This window comes from Mustelus asterias, chromosome 2 (assembly GCF_964213995.1).
Source record: "Mustelus asterias chromosome 2, sMusAst1.hap1.1, whole genome shotgun sequence".
Classification (NCBI taxonomy): domain Eukaryota; kingdom Metazoa; phylum Chordata; class Chondrichthyes; order Carcharhiniformes; family Triakidae; genus Mustelus; species Mustelus asterias.
Genome location: NC_135802.1, coordinates 46,818,927 through 46,839,420, shown reverse-complemented (window position 1 = coordinate 46,839,420; position 20,494 = coordinate 46,818,927). Strand labels below are relative to the sequence as shown.

The 20,494-nt window shown below is 43.4% G+C and overlaps 1 protein-coding gene across 1 annotated transcript in view; it reads left to right on the top strand.

The window, feature by feature from the left end:
* The window catches only part of malrd1 (MAM and LDL receptor class A domain containing 1), a 272,050-nt gene that overhangs the window by 143,804 nt on the left and 107,752 nt on the right, over nt 1-20,494 (top strand). The window contains exons 17-19 of the mRNA XM_078200291.1: nt 8,172-8,352; nt 16,116-16,244; nt 18,295-18,459. Coding sequence (XP_078056417.1) covers nt 8,172-8,352; nt 16,116-16,244; nt 18,295-18,459 — 475 coding nt within the window. The remainder of the gene's footprint in view (nt 1-8,171; nt 8,353-16,115; nt 16,245-18,294; nt 18,460-20,494) is intronic.

The window sequence follows — 20,494 nt, the reverse complement described above, 5'->3', positions numbered from 1 at the left end:
TTTCTGTTTCTGTTTCTTCTTCTGGTGAGGTTTAGATATCATTGGGGAATAGCGGAAGCCAGCCTGGTCAGTCATGGGATTGTTCTTTCCTGCGAGCTGTGCAGCCAGAGACATGTAGTAAAACACCATTTATCATGCAGTGCAACACGTGGAACACAGAGATTTGCTGCTCAAGATTACAGACGTTCAGTCAGAATGTTATGAAATTATGGTGGATGCTTAGCCAAATTACTAAAGTATAACTAGAATACAGAATAAGTAATGCGAATAATGCCAACAACACTCAAGAAGCCTGACACCATCCAGGACAAAGCAGCCTGCTTGATTGGCACCACATCCACAAACATCCACTCCCTCCACCACCGACGCTCAGTAGTAGCAGTGTGTACTATCTACAAGATGCACTGCAGCAATTCATTAAAGATCCTGAGACAGCATCTTCCAAACTCATGACCACTTCCATCTAGAAGGACAAGGGCAGCAGATACATGGGAACACCACCACCTGCAAGTTTCCCTCCAAACCACTCACCGTCCTGACTTGGAAATATATCGCCGCTCCTTCGCAATCGCTGGGTCAAAATCCTGGAATTCCCTCCCTAACAGCAGTGTGGGTCAACCCACAGAACATAGACTGCAGCGATTCAAGAAGGCGGTTCACCGCCACCTTCTCAAGGGCAACTAAAGATGGGCAATAAATGCTGGCCAGCCAGCAATGCCCATGTCCCACGAATGAATTTTTAAAAAAGCAGGGCTTTATCTGTTGTCGTAATGAAGATGTTTAATAAAGCTGTTTTAAGATAAATGAGTTCATGTTTGCATTAAATTAGCAATCAGAGATATCAGGCATACCAGTAAAAGTAATTTCTAGGTTCACAGTGTAGAATGGTGCAGCAAGAAACAAGAGTCAAGTGAAATGACACAAAGATAAGTAGAAAAGTGCAATGTGAAGAGGATATTAGGAGGCTACAAAGGGACATAGATTGGTTAAGTGAGTGGGCAAAAAGATCTGGCAAATGGAGTAGAATGTGGGCAAGTTTTGGCAGGAAAAATTATAAAGGAACATATTATCTAAATGGTGAGCGATTACAGAGCTCTGAGATGCACGGGGATCTAGGTGTCCCAGTACATGAATTGTAAAAGGTTAGTGTACAGGTACAGCAAGTAATTAGCTTGCTAAGAGAATGTTATAGTATGTTGTGGGAGGAATTCAATACAAAATGTCAGGAGGTTACACTTCAGTTATTCAGGGCATTGGTGAGACCACATCTGGAGTACAGTGTACCGTCTTGGTCTCTTTATTTAAGGAAGGACGTAAATGTGTTGGAAGCTGTTCAGTGAAGATTAATCAGACCAATACCTGGAATGAGCTGGTTGTCTTATGAGGAAAGATTGGACAGGTTAGGCTCGTTTCTGCTGGAATTTAGAAGACTAATGAGGTAACTTGATTGAAACATGCAAGATCCTGAGGGGTCTCGTCAAGATGGATGCGAAAAGGATGTTTCCTCTTTGCGATAGTACCTAGAACCAGAGGTCACTGTATAAAAATAAAGGATCGCCCATTTAAGACAGAGGTAAAGATAAATTTCTTCTACCGGGGGTCATGAGTCTTTAGAATTGTTCCTGCTCAAAAGGCCGTGGAAGCAGAGTCTTTGAATATTATTAAGATAAAGATGGATTCTTGATAAGCAATGGGTTAAAGGTTATCAGAGGGAGGCAGGAATATGGGGTTGAGGTTACTATCAGATCAGCCATGATCTTATTGAATGGCGGAGCAGGTTTGAGGGGCTGAGGGGCCTACTCCTGCTCCTAATTCATACAAAAGGTGTACTATTTTGTTCAACATACTTATTTCTGAGCAGTTTTGTGGGGACTTTTTAAAGTCCACTCCAAAATGCTGGAAAATGTACTAAGTGAAATGTTAAAAGTCATAATTTTCTGGTCACCCTATTATAGAAAGGATATTGTTAAACTAGAAAGAGTGCAGAAAAGATTTACTAGGATGCTACCGGGACTTGATGGTTTGAGTTATAAGGAGTGGCTGATAGACTGGGACTTTTTTCTCTGGAGCATAGAAGGCCGAGGGGTGATCTTATAGAGGTCTATAAAATAATGAGAGGCATAGATCAGCTAGATAGTCAATATCTTTTCCCAAAGGTAGGGGAGTCTAAAACTAGAGGGCATAGGTTTAAGGTGAGAGGGGAGAGATACAAAAGGGTCCAGAGGGGCAATTTTTTCATACAGAGGACGGTGAGTGTCTGGAACAAGCTGCCAGAGGTGGTGGTAGAGGTGAGTACAATTTTGTCTTTTAAAAAGCATTTAGACAGTTACATGGGTAAGATGGGTATAGAGGGATATGGGCCAAATGCAGGCAATTGGGACTAGCTTAGGAGTTTAAAGAAAAAGGGGCGGCAGGAAGGGCCTGTTTTCATGCTATGACTCTATAATTTTCTAGGATTGTGCCATTTGCCCATCCCATACCAGAAAAAAACATATACCTTTGTCTCAGCCCCTCTGGGGAATATCTTTATGAGTTATGATGTTAACCTTTCAACTTTCAGCATATTTTTGGCTTGTATTCTTTGCACTTTAGAATCTTTTCTCATATATCATACTCAAGATATGCAGCTGAATATTTAATCATGCTTCTGCCATTTCCACTTTGTAAATAAACTCAGCTGTGGTACACAAACATGAGCAGAGTTTAGCTGAAGCTTTGTCTGGTGTTACAAGGATCAAAAGGAAAAGTAAATGAAAAATAGGCCCTCTGACAGCTCCTGACAGGTTTTCTCTGACACATTACGTTGGCTGCTAACTCACCTTATCAATATGCTCAAATTGAGATAATTATGGGCCAGTTCTAACAAGTATTTATATTTCCTTGGACCAAAGAATCATAGAATCCCGACAGTGCAGAAGGAGCCCATCAAGTCTGCACTGACAACACAGGCTCTATCCCCATAACCCCACGTTATAACCCTGCCAATCTCCCGATACTAAGGAGCAATGTTTTAGCATGGCCAATCCACCTAATCCGCAAATCTTTGAACTGTGGGAAGAAACTGGAGCACTCAGAGGAAACCCAGGCAGACACTGGGAAAATATGCGAACTCCACACAGACGGTTACCCAAGGCCGGAATTAAACCCGCACCCCTGGCGCTGTGAGGCAGCAGTGCTAACCATATGCCACTATGCCGCCCCTATGCGTGCTGTTGTTCTCAGAATGTTCGCCAATGGCCACCATCTACCCATTGACATCAGTGGGACCAGAATAATCAGAAGAAGTCACATCAGTTTACTCTGTTTCTCTCTCCCCATTAATAAGTACGTTGTGGTTTTATCAATGGATGAGTCCACTGGTTTCATGTTCTGTTTAAGCACCTCTGCAATGCTTCAATTTGCAACCTAGCTGTATCCTTCTTTATAGTTGAGCTAAATAGCTGGTTGTCATCACACCCTCTTGCAACTAATTCTAATTGCTCGGGAAACCTGGAAGCCAAAAGTAAACAAAAGTAGAATGTTAAAAGGCCAGTGACAAGCACGCTTCCAAAACTAAGATAAGGCTCTGACGAAGGGGCACCCTGACTCGAAACGTTGGCTCTATTCTCTCTCCACAGATGCTGTCAGACCTGTTGAGTTTCTGTTTAGGCTTCTGAAACTTTCTGATTCCTTGCACACTGCCAGGCACCCTTACTGCCAGTGAATTCAAAAGTTCCAATCCTGCCCAAAGAACACTTTCTATTTTTCTAACAATCTTACCAACAATATACATCCTGACTGCCATTATTATATCTGCCAGTGTCCATTTAAGCAAGCACAATTTGCTTTTCAGTAAATGTTCCCAAACAGGAATTCTTGAAGTGATTGCTCAAGTTCCCAAAGTGGAAACTTTGCCTGGGGAAATCTTTGGAGCTGTTATTGTCTTCCAGTGTTACTTCACCAGAAGTCACCCATTTACTGTACATGTTTAAAATGGATTTCCACTGCACTGCAAGGAATCTCTCTGATTGGCACAGTGGTTAGCACTGCTGCCTCAAAGCGCCCGGGACTCGGGTCCGATTCCTGCCATGGGTCACTGTCTGTGCGGGGTTTGCACGTTCTCCCTGTGTCTGCCTGGGTTTCCTGGGGGTGCTCCGGTTTCCTTCCACAGTTCGAAAGTTGTGCTGGTTAAGTGCATTGGCCATGCTAAATTCTCCCTCAGTGTACCCAAACAGGCGCCGGAGTGTGGCGACTAGGGGATTTTCACAGTAACTTCATTGCAATGTTTATGTAAGCCTACTTGTGTCACTAATAAATAAACTTTAACAATATCAGTTTCCATCACCCTGCCGTGCAACTTGGGAAGCTTCTCCTGACGTTAGGACCCAAATTGACACCAACTTCTGGCCCACCACAAACATGAGACCTTGGGCTCTGTGTCTGTTGTGTGTCCCTGCATTGCTGCTTAAAGCAAAAGTTATAGCCTTGGTTATTGTTACCTGGCTACTGCTGCAATTACTGTATAAATCTGCTGATGTCACAATGACCTGCTATCTGTTTTTGTATTTCCATGGGCCACAGGTCAGGAGAGGCTCACTCCCAGATAAATTGAATGCTGAGACCAGAACATTAATCTTTTAGTCACAAGCAATCAGAAAGACAGTGCAGTTTGGAATTTCATTATTTGGAGGCAAATTGAAACTGAATCTTTACTTAAAAGCCTGTTGATGGCTCATAGCGGGGGCAATTTCCTTTCAAGTTTATAGGTCAGTAATCAGAAACTGCTCAATCTGTGTGCCATTCAGCATGGTGCCATACTTGTGCTATTTGGAGAAGAAGGAGGGGGATGATGAAAGAAAATAAATTATTGATGCAAGAGCAGAGCTGGAGGCGGAGCTCCCAAGTTATGGGCGGCACGTTGGCACAGCGGTTAACACTGCTGCCTCACAGCTCCAGGGATCCAGGTTCAATTCCGGCCTCAGGTCACTGTCTGTGTGGAATTTGCACATTTTCCCTATATCTGTGTGGGTTTCCTATGGGTGCTCCGGTTTCCTCCCACATCCAAAGATGTGCTGGTTAGGTGGATTGGCCATGCTAAATTGCCCTTTAGTGTCAGGGGGATTAGCAGGGTAGATACATGGGATACGGGAATAGGGCCTGGGTGGAATTGTTGTCGGTGCAGGTTCGATGAGCCAAATGGCCTCCTTCTGCACTGTAGGAATTCTACAAAGTCCATAGTTTTCCATGAAACAGTACATATATACAGGTCTTGATGGGCTTTTTTGTTCCTGTCGGAGGAACAGTGCATCTGCAGACTGAGGGCTACCAGGGAGATGGTAACAAAGGAAGCCTCAGTGCAACTCTGGCACCATTCCCTTGAGAATGGAAAGAAATAATATTGAAGACTTGTGCTCTAAAAACAGCTGCAGCCCTAACCAAGCTGTCCTAGAACAGCTACAACGCTGGCATCTACCCAGCAATGTGGAAAATTGGCCAGGTATATCCCGGTCTCCATCAGGGCCACTCAGCTCCTGAACTCATTATAGCCTTGATTGAAACATGAACAACAGAGCTGAACTCAAGGGATGAGGTTAGAGTAACTGCCCTTGATATCAAAGCAGCATTTGACTGAGTGTGGCATCAAACAGCCTAGCAAAACCGAAGTCAGTGGGAATTGGGTGTAATCTCCAGTTGAATCATACCTAGTACAAAGGAAGATGGTTGTGGCTGCAGGAGAGCAATCATTTCATCCTGCACGTGTTCCTCAAGGCAGCGTCCTAGGCCCAAACCATCTTCACCTGCTACATCAATGACATTCCTCCCATCATAAAGTCAGAAGTGGGGATAGTCACAGGTCATTGCACAATGTTCAGCATCATTCACATAGAAACATAGAAAATAGGAGCAGGAGGAGTCCATTCAACCCTTCGAGCCTGCTCTGCCATTCATTACAATCATGGCTGATCATCCAACTCAATGCCCTGATCCTGCCTTCCCCCTACATACTTTGATTCCTCTTGCCCGAAGTGGCATATCTAACCGCTTCTTGAAAACATACAATGTTTTTGCCTCAACTGCTTTTTGTGATAGTGAATTCCACAGGCTGACCATTCTCTAGAAGAGATCATAGAAGAGATCATAGAAACCCTACAGTGCAGAAAGAGGCCATTTGGCCCATCAAGTCGGCACCGACCACAATCCCACCCAGGCCCTACCACCACCCCCCCCCTCCCCCCCCTACATATTTACCCACTCATCCCTCTGACCTACGCATCTCAGGACACTAAGGGGCAATTTTATCATGGCCAATCAACCTAACCCGCACATCTTTGGCCTGTGGGAGGAAACCGGAGCATCCGGAGGAAACCCACGCAGACATGAGGAGAACGTGCAAACTCCACACAGACAGTGACCCAAGCCGGGAATCGAACCCAGGTCCCTGGCGCTGTGAAGCAGCAGTGCTAACCACTGTGCTACCGTGCCTCCCTAGGTGAAGAGATTTCTCCTCATTTCTGTCCTAAATGGTCTACCCTGAATCCTCAGACTGTGACCCCTGGTTCTGGACACCCCCATCATCAGGAATTTCTTGCATTTACCCTGTCAAGTCCTGTTGGAATTTTAGAGTTTTTTATGAGAGTCCCCTCATTCCTCTGAACTCCAGCGAATACAATCCTAACCGAATCAATCTCTCTTTACATCAGTCCTGCCATCCCAGGAATTAGTCTGATGAACCTTCTCTGCACTCCCTCGGGAGCAAGAACATCCTTCCTCAGATAAGGACACCAAAACTGCACATAATACTCCAGTGTGGCCTCACCAAGGCCCTGTCTAATTGTATCAAGACATCTCTGGTCCTGTACTCGAATCCTCTTGCTATGAAGGCCACATGCATGCTTCATTGGCTGGTGTACAAGGATACCCAGGTCTCATTGCACAAGATTCCTTAGATACTGAAGCAGTCCATGTCTAAATGCAACAAGACCTGGACAATATGCAGGCTTGGGCTGACAAGTGGCAAGTAACATTCGTACCACCAGCTAATTTTTTGTCAGTTAATAGCCCATGACACCCCTGGTGCAAATACACAAACTCTTCAAATCATGTGTAAACAAAAGCAAGCCCTGGTAAAACAATTCCGCAGTTGGATTGCAGACAAAAGACCATAAAACTACCAAAGTAAACAAACCAACTTCAGAACTGCTGTTTCAACAGGTGTCGAGACTGAATAGGTAAAAGCAATGAGAAAAGATTAAACATTTGCACATTGTTTTCATAATAGGATATACTTTCAACAGTATGAAATATGTATATGCCTTTTTATCCATTCGATCAACATTTTAACTCATCAGAAGATTTTCCACGTTTTCATTGTTGATCTCTCACTTAAAAGCTGACCAGTTGGCAGTGGTAGCAACTGGTACACGCATTGTTTAAGGGTTTGTTACATCTTCCAACACAGCACATTCATGATTCCTCTTAATCAACACAGATACAACTCATGCTACAGTATTGCATAATGAATCTTTGCTGACTTGCCTTTTATACATTTCCTGCAATCAAACCCATTTCTTTCATATTGTGAGTTTGTGTTAAGTTGGGTGACTATCAAGTTGGTATGGTATAGCACCTGATTTGATTTGATTTATTATTGTCACATGTATTAGCATACAGTGAAAAGTATTGTTTCTTGCGCTATACAGACAGAGCATACTGTTCATAGAGAAGGAAACGAGAGAGTGCAGAATGTAGTGTTACAGTCATAGCTAGGGTGTAGAGAAAGATCAACTCAATGCAAGGTAGGTCCATTCAAAAGTCTGACAGCAGCAGGGAAGAAGCTGTTCTTGAGTCGGTTGGTACGTGACGTCAGATTTTTGTTTCTTTTTCCCGACAGAAGAAGGTGGAAGAGAGAATGTCCAGTGTGTGTGTGAAGTCCTTAATTATGTTGGCTGCTTTGCCGAGGCAGCAGGAAGTGTAGACAGAGTCAATGGATGGGAGGCTGGTTTGCGTGGTGGATTGGGCTACATTCACGACCTTTTGTAGTTTCTTGCAGTCTTGGCTAGAGCAGGAGTCATACCAAGCTGTGATACAACCAGAAAGAATGCTTTCTATGCTTCCACCTTGCATGATGCCAAGGCTTTGGGAATTGTTTATTGCATTATTAACATGATGCTTTCTCATTTATTCTATTGCAGACAGATAAAGGTCTCACTGAAGTATGGAACAAAACTGGGAACCAGGGTGATAGATGGAACAAGGGAGTAATCCATTTGAGAAGGATGCGTAACTTTGAAGTCATTTTTGAAGGAATCCAGATCAAGAATTTTGGAGGTGGAGCAGCTATTGATGACATTCAGTTCAAAACCTGTGCTCCAGGTCTGTAGCAGAACTATATACAAACAATAACATTTTAATCCCAGTTATAAGATAGACTAAGAGCCTAATCATTGAGTAGCCCATGGTGTTATCTCACTGAAAACCATTGCTTCAGATAGAAAACTCTGCAATCTCTCAGATAGTTCTCTGTGGTTGCATGCTGTGAATTGTATATGAGAAGTATAAATATAATCACATAATCAACCACAGGGGCCCTTTGCTATAATTCCAGCATCCCAGACTGTGTAAGTCAGCTGCACCAGGACCCATTTCAATTCTGATTTACCAGGGCTTAAAAGGTTCAATGATGAGAACAGGTTGCATAAACTTCACTTGTACAGTGTGCTTTAATAGAAGTTTAGAAAATAATGAAGGGATCCCAAAGGTAGATACAGAGAAACTATCTGTTGTAATGGAGAATACAGAACAAGGGGACATGACCTTAAACTTAGAGCTAAGTCAATTAAGAGTAGTAGAAACTAGGAACTCGCACCACTAAAAGGCTGTGGATGCTGGATCAATTCAAAATTTCTAGATTGACATTATTAGGTTTTTGTTACTAATGATATCATAGGATTTAGGCCCACGGTAATTAATTCAAGTGGAGATACAAATCAGTCATGATCCAACTGAATGACGGAATAGGTTGAGGGGCTGAATGGTCTACCACTATTCCTAAGAACTTTTCTATATATTCCAGTAGAGTTGCCTGTTGACCCCGAAAGTGGTGCTTGTATTCTAATGGCTGTAATTATGAGGCTTCAAAGCTGCTTATTTTTCAATTAAGCTGTTTAAGTTAAACTCACAGAAAATTATTAACAGAGCTAAGAGGATATAGTGGGGGATTGCTTTGCAGCATGAACTCAGTGAGTGGAATGGTCTCCTTCTGTCCCATAGTAATGCTATGGGCTGGATATAATTCCAGTAAGAAGTCTCACAACACCAGGTTAAAGTCCAACAGGTTTATTTGGTAGCAAATACCATAAGCTTTCGGAGCACAGCTCCTTCACTCCTTCACTTGAAGGAGCTGTGCTCCGAAAGCTTATGGTATTTGCTACCAAATAAACCTGTTGGACTTTAACCTGGTGTTGTGAGACTTCTTACTGTGCTTACCCCAGTCCAACGCCGGCATCTCCACATCATGGATATAATTGACAGGTTTGGCCTTTAATCATAGAATCCCTGCAGTACAGAAGGAGGTCACTCGAGTCTGCACTGACCACAATCCCACCCAGGCCTTATTCCCGTAACCACATATATTTACCTTGCTACGCCTCCTGACACTAGAGTCAGTTTAACGTGGCCAATCAACCTAACCTGCACATCTTTGGATGGTGATCTGAATGGCATCATCGGTGGAGGTAAATGCCAAGCTAAGTGAAGAGTGTGGCAAGGGTGGGGGGTATTGCCAGAGCCAGAAAAGCAAGCTCCGGTGAGGCAGATGAGGGAAAGGGGGTTGGAAGATGGGGCGGTGGGCGGGTTGAGGGGGGGAAGAGGGGGGCAGGGGGGAGGGAGCAGGGGGTGGTGGGAGGGGTGGTGGTGGACAGAACAAGGGGTAGGGAAAACCCAGGGGTGGGAAGTCCTTGAGGTGTGTGCTCCAATGGGAACAGTGTGCTTGTAAAGAAGATACCCTCATCCTTCTTGCCCAGCTGCCAATCTAAGCAAATGAATTCTGTAGGGCTGCACACTTAACATGGGGCCTCTCCCACTGCAGATTAAATTGCAATGCAGGCAGGAGGGGGGTCTTAAGTGACCATTAATTGGCCACTCGATTGGCCCCCAGCCTCCTACTACTGGTAAAATTGCAATAGGTTGGAGAAATAGTCAATAAGAATGGCGCCCATGGCATGGTGCTGAATTTTGCACACCCTGACCTGCCAATCCATCCCCGAGGAGTCTGTAAAATCCAGCCTTGTGCCTCTTTGATTTGAAATCACAGGTTTGAATGTCTTCAATCTTTGAAACACCAGCTAAAACTGAAGCAAATGGTAAATCCTCAGAAGTGAAATTGGTCTTTAGATTTTGTGCAAGAGTAGCGTCATCAAATCAGCAGAGCTTTGACACATCAGCTGATTCACTGATCTATTGAAGTATGACATTGGACTTTGAAATGATTCATGCTATTGGGGTCCCTTGTACTGCAAGATTGTCTTTAGTATTTCCATGTGAGTGAAATACTCAGTCTTTTTAAGGCTGGGGCCAAGATGTCGGAATCCACAAGCTTGGGAGACAGAAGTTGACTTCTTTAAAGTTTTTTCAAAGTTTATTTATTAGTATCACAAGTAGACTTACATTAACTCTGCAATGAAGTCACTGTGAAAATCCCCTAGTTGCCATACTTTGGCACCTGTTCGGGTACACTGAGGGAGAATTTAGCATGGCCAATGCACCTAACCAGCACGTCTTTTGGACTGTCAGAGGAACCTGGAGCACCCGGAGGAAACCCACGCAGACACGGGGAGAACATACAGACTCCGCACAGATAGTGATCCAAAGGCAGGAATCGAACCAGGCTCCCTGGTGCTGTGAGGCAACAGTGCTAACCACTGTGCCACCACGCTGCTCCTGCAGCGTGTCCACCCCACTGCCATATCAGATTCCAATTTTCCCTTTCACTCCCCTGGCTCAATGAAGGTAATGAATAATGAAGTCCCACACATATACAGACATTACATGTAAGGAGGATAGAGAACATGTAGCTTACCTTGACTATTGGCTAAATTTTTTACTGCATTACAAAAGATCTTCAGGTTGGGGAAGTGGGACTCACTTCCGCAGCCACTTCTCTGCACAAATTTTACTTCACATCCTTGATCTTTTTCTAGCCCAAATGTCTCTCCTGCTCCAAACCTTCATTCAGAGGACATGCAAGTCTAGTTCCTTGAATCTTCAGATTGTTTCATTAAGTGGCTGCCATTTTTGTCTACCTTGAAGTTCTGTCATATTTAAGCAACGGTGGGTTTTACATTCTAGTTGCACTAGAACATAGAACATAGAACATAGAACATTACAGCGCAGAACAGGCCCTTCGGCCCACGATGTTGCACCGACCAGTTAAAAAAAAAACTGTGACCCTCCAACCTAAACCAATTTCTTTTCGTCCATGAACCTATCTACGGATCTCTTAAACGCCCCCAAACTAGGCGCATTTACAACTGATGCTGGCAGGGCATTCCAATCCCTCACCACCCTCTGGGTAAAGAACCTACCCCTGACATCGGTTCTATAACTACCCCCCCTCAATTTAAAGCCATGCCCCCTCGTGCTGGATTTCTCCATCAGAGGAAAAAGGCTATCACTATCCACCCTATCTAAACCTCTAATCATCTTATATGTTTCAATAAGATCCCCTCTTAGCCGCCGCCTTTCCAGCGAAAACAATCCCAAATCCCTCAGCCTCTCCTCATAGGATTTCCCCTCCATACCAGGCAACATCCTGGTAAACCTCCTCTGCACCCTCTCCAAAGCCTCCACATCCTTCCTGTAATGTGGGGACCAGAACTGCACACAGTACTCCAAGTGCGGCCGCACCAGAGTTGTGTACAGTTGCAACATAACGCTACGACTCCTAAATTCAATCCCCCTACCAATAAACGCCAAGACACCATATGCCTTCTTAACAACCTTATCTACTTGATTCCCAACTTTCAGGGATCTATGCACACATACACCTAGATCCCTCTGCTCCTCCACACTATTCAAAGTCCTCCCGTTAGCCCTATACTCAACACATCTGTTATTCCTACCAAAGTGAATTACCTCACACTTCTCCGCATTAAACTCCATCCGCCACCTCTCGGCCCAACTTTGCAACCTGTCTAAGTCTTCCTGCAAACTACGACACCCTTCCTCACTGTCTACCACACCACCGACTTTGGTGTCATCAGCAAATTTGCTAATCCACCCAACTATACCCTCATCCAGATCATTAATAAATATTACAAACAGCAGTGGCCCCAAAACAGATCCCTGAGGTACACCACTTGTAACCGCACTCCATGATGAATATTTACTATCAACCACCACCCTCTGTTTCCTATCCGCTAGCCAATTCCTGATCCAATTTCCTAGATCACCCCCAATCCCATACATCTGCATTTTCTGTAGAAGCCTACTAGATCTCCGCCTGTCCTTCAGGTATTTGAACTGCCTGCATGCCTCTGGTTACCTAAATTGCCTGACTTCACAATAGTGAGAGTGCCACAAATCCCGCTTCACCTCGTCAGTAAGGTCTTCAGAATTTCAGCACAACAATGTTTTTTAATATAACTTTGCTATATTAAAAAATGTCCCAATGTGCTTCACAGCGCGACAACAAGAATAAAAATGGACACTGAGGTAAGAAAAAGATATATTAGGAGGGATAAACAAAGCTTTGATCAAAGGAGTGGGTCTTAAAACAGGAGAAGGAGGTGGAAAAGCCACAATATTTAGGCAGCAAATTCCAAAGTGCAAGGCCCAGGTGATTGAAGACCAATGATGGGGCAAAGGTCAGGGGGAGGGTGGCATGCACAAAAAGCCAGCTAATTTTGCGTCGTTAATTTTGTATTCATGTCTTTAGTTACTCACTTACAGTCAATGCTAAATGACAGGGTACCTCTTCATCGCTATAATTGCAATTTGGTGGAGCTGATTGTGGGTTTTTATGGAACTGAACTGATTTTCATGCTGTTATATACAGTAAGAGGCTTTTACACTGATGTATTTATTAAAGAAATCAATTTAAATGGGCGGAAGATCAGGAAAGATTTAGCGAGGGGTTTCCAGAGTTTTGGACTTTCACAGCTGAAGATACAGGCCTTTGACAAGGTACCGCATGGTAGGTTGTTGCATAAGATTAAAACTCACGGGATCCAGGGTGAGGTAGCCAAATGGATACAAAATTGGTTTGATGACAGGATAAGAAGTCTCACAACACCAGGTTAAAGTCCAAAAGGTCTATTTGGTAGCAAAAAGTATGGTTTTTGCTACCAAATAAACCTGTCGGAGTGGCTTTTGCTACCAAATAAACTTGTTGGACTTTAACCTAGTGTTGTGAGACTTCTTACTGTGTTACCCCAGTCCAATGCCGGCATCTCCACATCTTGATGACAGAAGACAGAGGGTGGTTGTAGAGGGTTGTTTTTCAAACTGGAGTGACCAGTGATGTGCCTCAGGGATTGGTGTTGGGTCCACTGTTATTTGTCATTTATATCAATGATTTGGATGAGAATTTAGGAGGCATGGTTAGTAAGTTTGCAGGTGACATCAAGATTGGTGGCACAGTGGACAGTGAAGAAGGTTATCTCAGATTGCAACGGGATCTTGATCAGTTGGGCCAGTGGGCTGACAAATGGCAGATGGAGTTTAATTTAGATAAATGCGAGATGATGCATTTTGGTGGACCGAACCAGGGCAGGACTTACTCAGCTAATGGTAGGGCACTGGGGAGAGTTATAGAACAAAGAGCTCTATGGATACATGTTTATAGCTCATTGAAAGTGGAGCCAAAGGTGGACAGAATGGTGAAGAAACATTCAACATGCTTGGTTTCATTGGTCAGAACATTGAATACAGGAGTTGGGATGTCTTGTTGAAGTTGTACAAGACATTGGTAAGGCCACACTTGGAATACTGTGTACATTCCTGACCATCCTATTGTAGAAAGGGTATTATTAAACTAGAAATAGTGCAGAAAAGATTTACTAGGATGCTACCAGGACTTGAATGTTTGAGTTATGGATAGACTGGGACTTTTTCTCTGGAGCTTAGAAGGCTTAGGGGTGATCTTATGGAGGTCCATAAAATAATGAGGGGCATAGATCAGCTAGATAGTCACTATTTTTTCCCAAGATGGGGGAATCTAAGATTAGAGGGCATAGGTATAAGGTGAGAGAAGAGAGATACAAAAGGGTCCAGAGGGACAATTTCTTTTCACACAGAGGGTGGTGAGTGTCTGGGAAAAGCTGTCAGAGGTAGTAGTAGAGGCACGTACAATTTTGTCTTTTAAAAAGCGTTGAGACAGTTACATGGGTAAGATGGGTATAGAGGGATATGGGCCAAGCGCAGTCAATTGGGACTAGCTTCGTCATTAAAAAAAAGGGGCGGCATGGACAAGTTGGGCTGAAGGGCCTGTTTCCATGCTGTAAACCTCTATGACTCTGTGACATGATGGAGTGATTAAAGTAGGCAATGCTCAAGACAGTAGAATTGGTGGGGCACAGATATTTCAGAGGGTTTGGCTTGGAAGCGATTACAGAAGTAAAGAGGGACTGGGCCTGGTAGGAATCTGAAAACAAGATGGGATTCGATGGGCTGGATGGCCTCTTTGTTCACTGTAGGGAAGTTCAAAGAGGAAGTTAAAAAGAAAATAAAAGAGACAAAGAGAGAGTATGAGAAGAAACATCCAGCTAACAGAAAAAGGAAATGTCTTCTACAGACATATAAGTAGTAAAAGAAGAGGAGTGGTTTTCCCAGTTAGCTCAGATGGTTGGATGTAGTCCTTAGTAACAGTAATGGCCTGGGTTCAATCTCATAGCAGTTGAGGTAATTCTTGGGGCTTGTCTTTTCTGATTATTACATGCAAAGACTTCTAGAGATAGAGATGTGTGGAGTGTGACATTAACAACCTTCAGACACCGAGGAAACTACATGAAAAAAGAGAGAAGAGAGGATGTGAGGCTCATGAGGGAACAATTAGGAATCTTGAGGTTCTAGAGAACCTTGCATGAAATCAACCTCTCCTTCACCTCACAGCGTATCACTTTTTTTAAAAAAGCACCATTATTTGGTCTTTGGGAGATTTTGGATGATCTCTACTCCTGCAGCTGTTAGCTTTAAGGAAAGTAGACTTGCATTTGCGTAGCAATGTTTCATGTCTTTTCCCGTTCTGCCCGCCACGAGAATCCTAGCGGGCTGGGAGAGGACCATGCAAAGGTTCATTAAACTCGGCCGGATTTTCCATTTTTATGGCGAGTGCAGCCAGAAAATCCCATCCTCAGAGCCATGCTTCTATGACAGTTTTCATTGGAATTCTATATGGCGGTGCTGGGGAGACTGCAGCTATGTAACTTGGGCAAGAGAGAGTGTGTTGCCAGCTCTGTGAGCAACTGCACAACATGCGGCCTTAGAATTTAAAGCGGCGCTCCATCTGTGTACAGGAACGCACAACATTTCCTGCATGTAGCATTGCTGTGAAGCAAATAACAAGAAAAATGTCATGTGACATATACTAACCATTTGCACTTAAAGTTAATTTGTTAGTCACAAGTAAGGCTTACATTAACATTGCAATGAAGTTACTGTGAAATTCCCCTAGTCGCTACACCCCGGCGCCTGTTCAGTCAATGCACCTAACCAGCACGTCTTTCTGGCTGTGGGAGGAAACCGGAGTACCCGGAGGAAACCCACGCAGACACGGGGAGAACGTGCAGACTCCACACAGATAGTGACCCAAGCCGGGAATCGAATCCGGGTCCCTGGCGCTGTGAGGCAGCAGTGCTAACCACTGCGCCACCGTGCTGCTACAATAATGCATCCTCTCATACTTGGGTTGATGAATTCAAAATTTTCCATTACTTACAGTGGAAAACCCAAAATGGGATCAACTCAGCCAATTTCCCACCCCATCAACATAACCCTGAAGGAAATTAATTCCCTTATGTCTCTCCAGATTCAGTAACCTTGAACTTAAGACAACACACATTTAAAATGAGGGTGGTTCAGACTTGGTAATAAACTTGGTGAATCTCGATTTGATTGTGTGTCCATTTGCAATATTTCAGATGAGAGTTTATCGGGCTATTGCCCAGCTGCCACAGATTTTGTCTGTCAAAATGCCAAATGTGTTGAGTCAGAGCTGGTCTGTGACTACAAATCAGACTGTGCAGATGGATCAGATGAATTTGACTGCTGTAAGTAGACTTTCCATTCAAACAATTAATTTTATTCCCAGTTAATTTTCAATATAATCTAATAGTTGGTCAAGCGAGAATACATGATGCAGAGATATAAATTACTTTTTGACACGGATGACTGATGTTCTCCCCAGTTTGCTCTTCATTACGTCTTCCCGTTACGTGAACCATAACATCAAAACTCTCCTAAATAAACCAGCCACACTTGGAAGAAAAGCCATCTATGCAATAAATTGTGACCACTGTCTTGCATGTGAAGTTTGCATTAGTGGCTATAAATTTTCAATTTTGATTTTCAGGCTATCTTTCACCCTCATACGCTCCATTGACTTGACATGTGAACATGTGCTTATGACATTGATGTGAAAAATATATAAAGGCAGTTCCAATTTTCACACACTAGGGTCAATTATATATTCAGATATTATTGATGGCAGCTTCTAACTTTAATGAAACCACCTCTCACGTACTTAAATTATTTAAATAGGAGAATTTTGACTGTTTCCATTAAAAAAGATTTCTTCTTTGGCTTTATCTATAACTATATGTTATAATTCAATATGTTCCTCTACCAAGTTACAGCCTTGGTGCAAAAGGACATCATATTTCATTCTTTCACTGATTTATCTTGTAATATCTCATTGATGATCGGTCTGATTGAATACATGCGCACATTTATTGGAAATAATGATCACATCAAGAGGAGAGGTCCAATTGGCTAGTTGTAGGGTTTCTCCCTTGCTATTTGCTTGTTCTTGTTTATAATGTTGTGCCAAGAATGGTTGGCCATTTTGCCCTTTAGTTTTGTTTTTGTTTTTTTGTAAATCATTGACACAGAAAATCTGGCTAATCATTACTTCCCTGGCTTCCCTGTCTCCGAACCAGCCAACCCGGAACCAGGAAAATTCTACCCCATACATGAAGGTTCATGAAGCTCAGCTGAGACAGCTGAGACAGCAAATATTGAAAAATCGCATCGATGGCAGCACACCCAGAAAGAACCATTAATTTGCAACCACAGCCTCGTGATTTATTTTGCTTCCAACTTGTATGTGTTAACAACAGGCTGTCACAGTCCATCATAATTGTACACTTATTGCAGTTTACATTGTCGCAATTATTAGGAAAACCATGTTACACTGACGCATTTGTTGAAACAATTTAATGTCAAGGGAACTGAAGTTAACAATGTAAGTTGCCCTGACCTCCATCCAGATTTTTTAATAAAAAAGGAAAGTTTATTTATTAGTGTCACAAGAAGGCTAACATTAACACTGCAATGAAGTTACTGTGAAAATCCCCTGTAAATAACACCCAATTCCTTTTTCTTATCTGTGTTTGCTAATTAAGATGCCCTGATTACACCCATGTTCCATCATTTTTTACTCCAATTTAGATTTGTTTACATTTTTCACTTTAAAATCCATCTTCATTTTGCTCATTCATGGGACATGAACATCACTGGCAAGGCCAGTGTTTCTTAATTGATTGTTGCTAATCTCCCTGATACTCCATCAACTGGTATAATAGTTTGATGTTATTTAAAGTTCCTGTATGTGACCTATTCCATACTGTGCCCACCCCAGTCCAATGCCGGTATCGCCACATCATGGCTATTACATATTAATGAGTGGTGTGGACAAGGGGGGGTCTGGCGGCATCTTACTTTCCTTTTCTTTGCCTTGATATTGCCTGTCCAAAGAGATTTGGTTGATTTGGCTTCCTTCAAGTTCTGCATTTACCACAAATAATTATCAGCTGCATGTCTTCAACTCTTACAGAATAAGAATCTGCTTGGTGAATCTCCTGTAATTTAGCTGGAGATTGACGGAAACCCAGGTCCCTGGAGCTGTGAAGCAGCAGTGCTAACCACTGTGCTACCGTGCCGCCCTAAATCCCTCCAAAGAAATTTGCAATGATACATTATACCGAAAGCTGGTAGCTAGAGTGTTGTAGTAATGGTTGCTTCTTGTACACAAAGAACTGGTGTGGCATCAAATCTTCAATATAATTTATTGCAATGAGTTTTTTGTTTTGGTTTCTTCAGCACAGTTTGTTAATATTCCGGGAGCCTGCAACTTTGATGGTCCAATTGAAAGCTCTTGGTTCACTAACTGTAACTTAATGCAACAGAATGATGATGATTTTGACTGGACTATCGGAAGCAAACGCTTCACTGCAGGAACTGGTCCAGTAACTGATCACACATCCGGTAAGTACATATGCTTTATCCATCACAAGGCAACAGCTCAGAGTAAACTGTACTTTGTAGCTTGCACTGTTACTAGAACCATTTATTTCCATGTCACCCATTTCCACCCCAAATCTCAGCTCTTCTACGAGTGAAATCCTTACCCATGCCATCGTTCCTCAACGAGCTGGTAAGATCGCCCCCTCTCTCTTTATGCACCTGCTTATTCTTTTCCATTTCTACATGCTGGTGCGCATTACCCTGCCAATCCCCATTTACACTCGTGAATATATCCGTGACACGAGTTAAAGTTAAAGTTTAAAGGTTTTATTTATTTGTCAGAAGTAAGGCTTACATTAACACTGCAATGAAGTTACTGTGAAATTCCTCGAGTCGCCACAGTCCGGTGGCTGTTTGGGTCAATGCACCTAACCAACACTTCTTTCAGAATGTGGTAGGAAACTGGAGCACCCGGAGCAAATCCATGCAGACACGGGGAGAGCATGCAAACTCCACACACTGACCCAAGCCAGGAATCAAGCCTGGGTCCCTGGCGCTGTAAAGCAGCAGTGCTGACCATTGTGCTACCATGCTGCCCTGCAGTTAGCAGTGCTAACCACTGTGCTACCTAGTTCTAGCCCTGTTGAAGTGCAACCTGTCCTATTTGAATAGATGCCTCTGAAGACCTCCCCCCCTGCACAATATTTCAAGCCATTGAGCCTATCTCCGTGTTTCTATTGTCGCTGATATACTGCACTGGGGTAATCCTGAGATTATGACATCCAAGATCCTACTTTTTGGACACGTACCAACCGGCTCAAGAACAGCTTATTCCCTGCTGATGGCAGCAGGGAAGAAGCTGTTCTTGAGTTGGTTGGTACGTGTCCTCAGACTTTCATATCTTTTTCCCGACAGAAGAAGGTGGAAGAGAGTATGCCTGGGGTATGTGAGATCCTTGATTATGCTGGCTACTTTTCCGAGACAGCAGGAAGAGTAGACAGTGTCAGTGGATCGGAGGCTGGTTTGCATGATGGACTGGGCTTCATTCACCACCCTTTGTAGTTTTTTGCAGCCTTGGACAGAACAGGAGCCATACCAAGCTGTGATACAACCAGAAATAATGCTTTCTATGGTGCATCTGTAAAAGTTGGTAAGAGTCGTGGTGGACATACCAAATTTCCTTAGTCTCCTGAGAAAGTAGAGATTGGTGGGCTTTCTTAACTATAGTGTTGGCATGGGGGGACCAGGATGTTGGTGATCTGGACACCTAAAAACTTGAAGCTCTCGACCAGCTCTACTTCGTTCCCATTGATGTAGACAGGCGCATGTCATCCACTACGCTTCCTGAAGTCGATGACTATCTCCTTCGTTTTGTTAACATTGAGAGAGTGAATATTGCTGTCGCACCTGTTCACCAGATTCTCTCTCTCTTTCCTGTACTCTGTCTCATCATTGTTTGAGATCTGACCCACTACGGTGAAGTCATTAGCAAACTTGAAAATTGAGTTGGAGGGGAATTTGGCCACAAAGTCATAGGTGTATAAGGAGTATAGTAGGGGCCTTAGGACACAGCCTTTTGGGGCACTGTGTTGAGGATGATCATGGAGGAGATGTTGTTGCCTATCCTTGCTGACTGCGGTCTGTGGGTTAGGAAGTCTAGGATCCAATCACAGAGGAAGGAGCTGAGCACCAGGTCACGGATCTTAGAGATCAGTATTGTAGGAATAATGGTGTTCAAGTTTGAGCTGTAGTCGATAAATAGGAGTTTGACATAGGTGTCTATGTTGTTGATATATAACATGTAGCACGACTTCTGGCTCACTCCTATCCCCTGCAGAATATTCTGCCTCCTCTCCATTATGTCCTTTATGTGGCAGCAGGCAGGTTACACACTATGTGGGATTCACAATGAGAGTTACAGAATTGTTTGTCTGTCCCCCACACCATAGAATCTGCTGGACTGATTGCACTTCTACACTTAACTACTGGGTTATATTATTTCTTTCCCTTTGATGTTATCCACCTTGTGGAGGTGAATTCTGGCAGATACATGGCA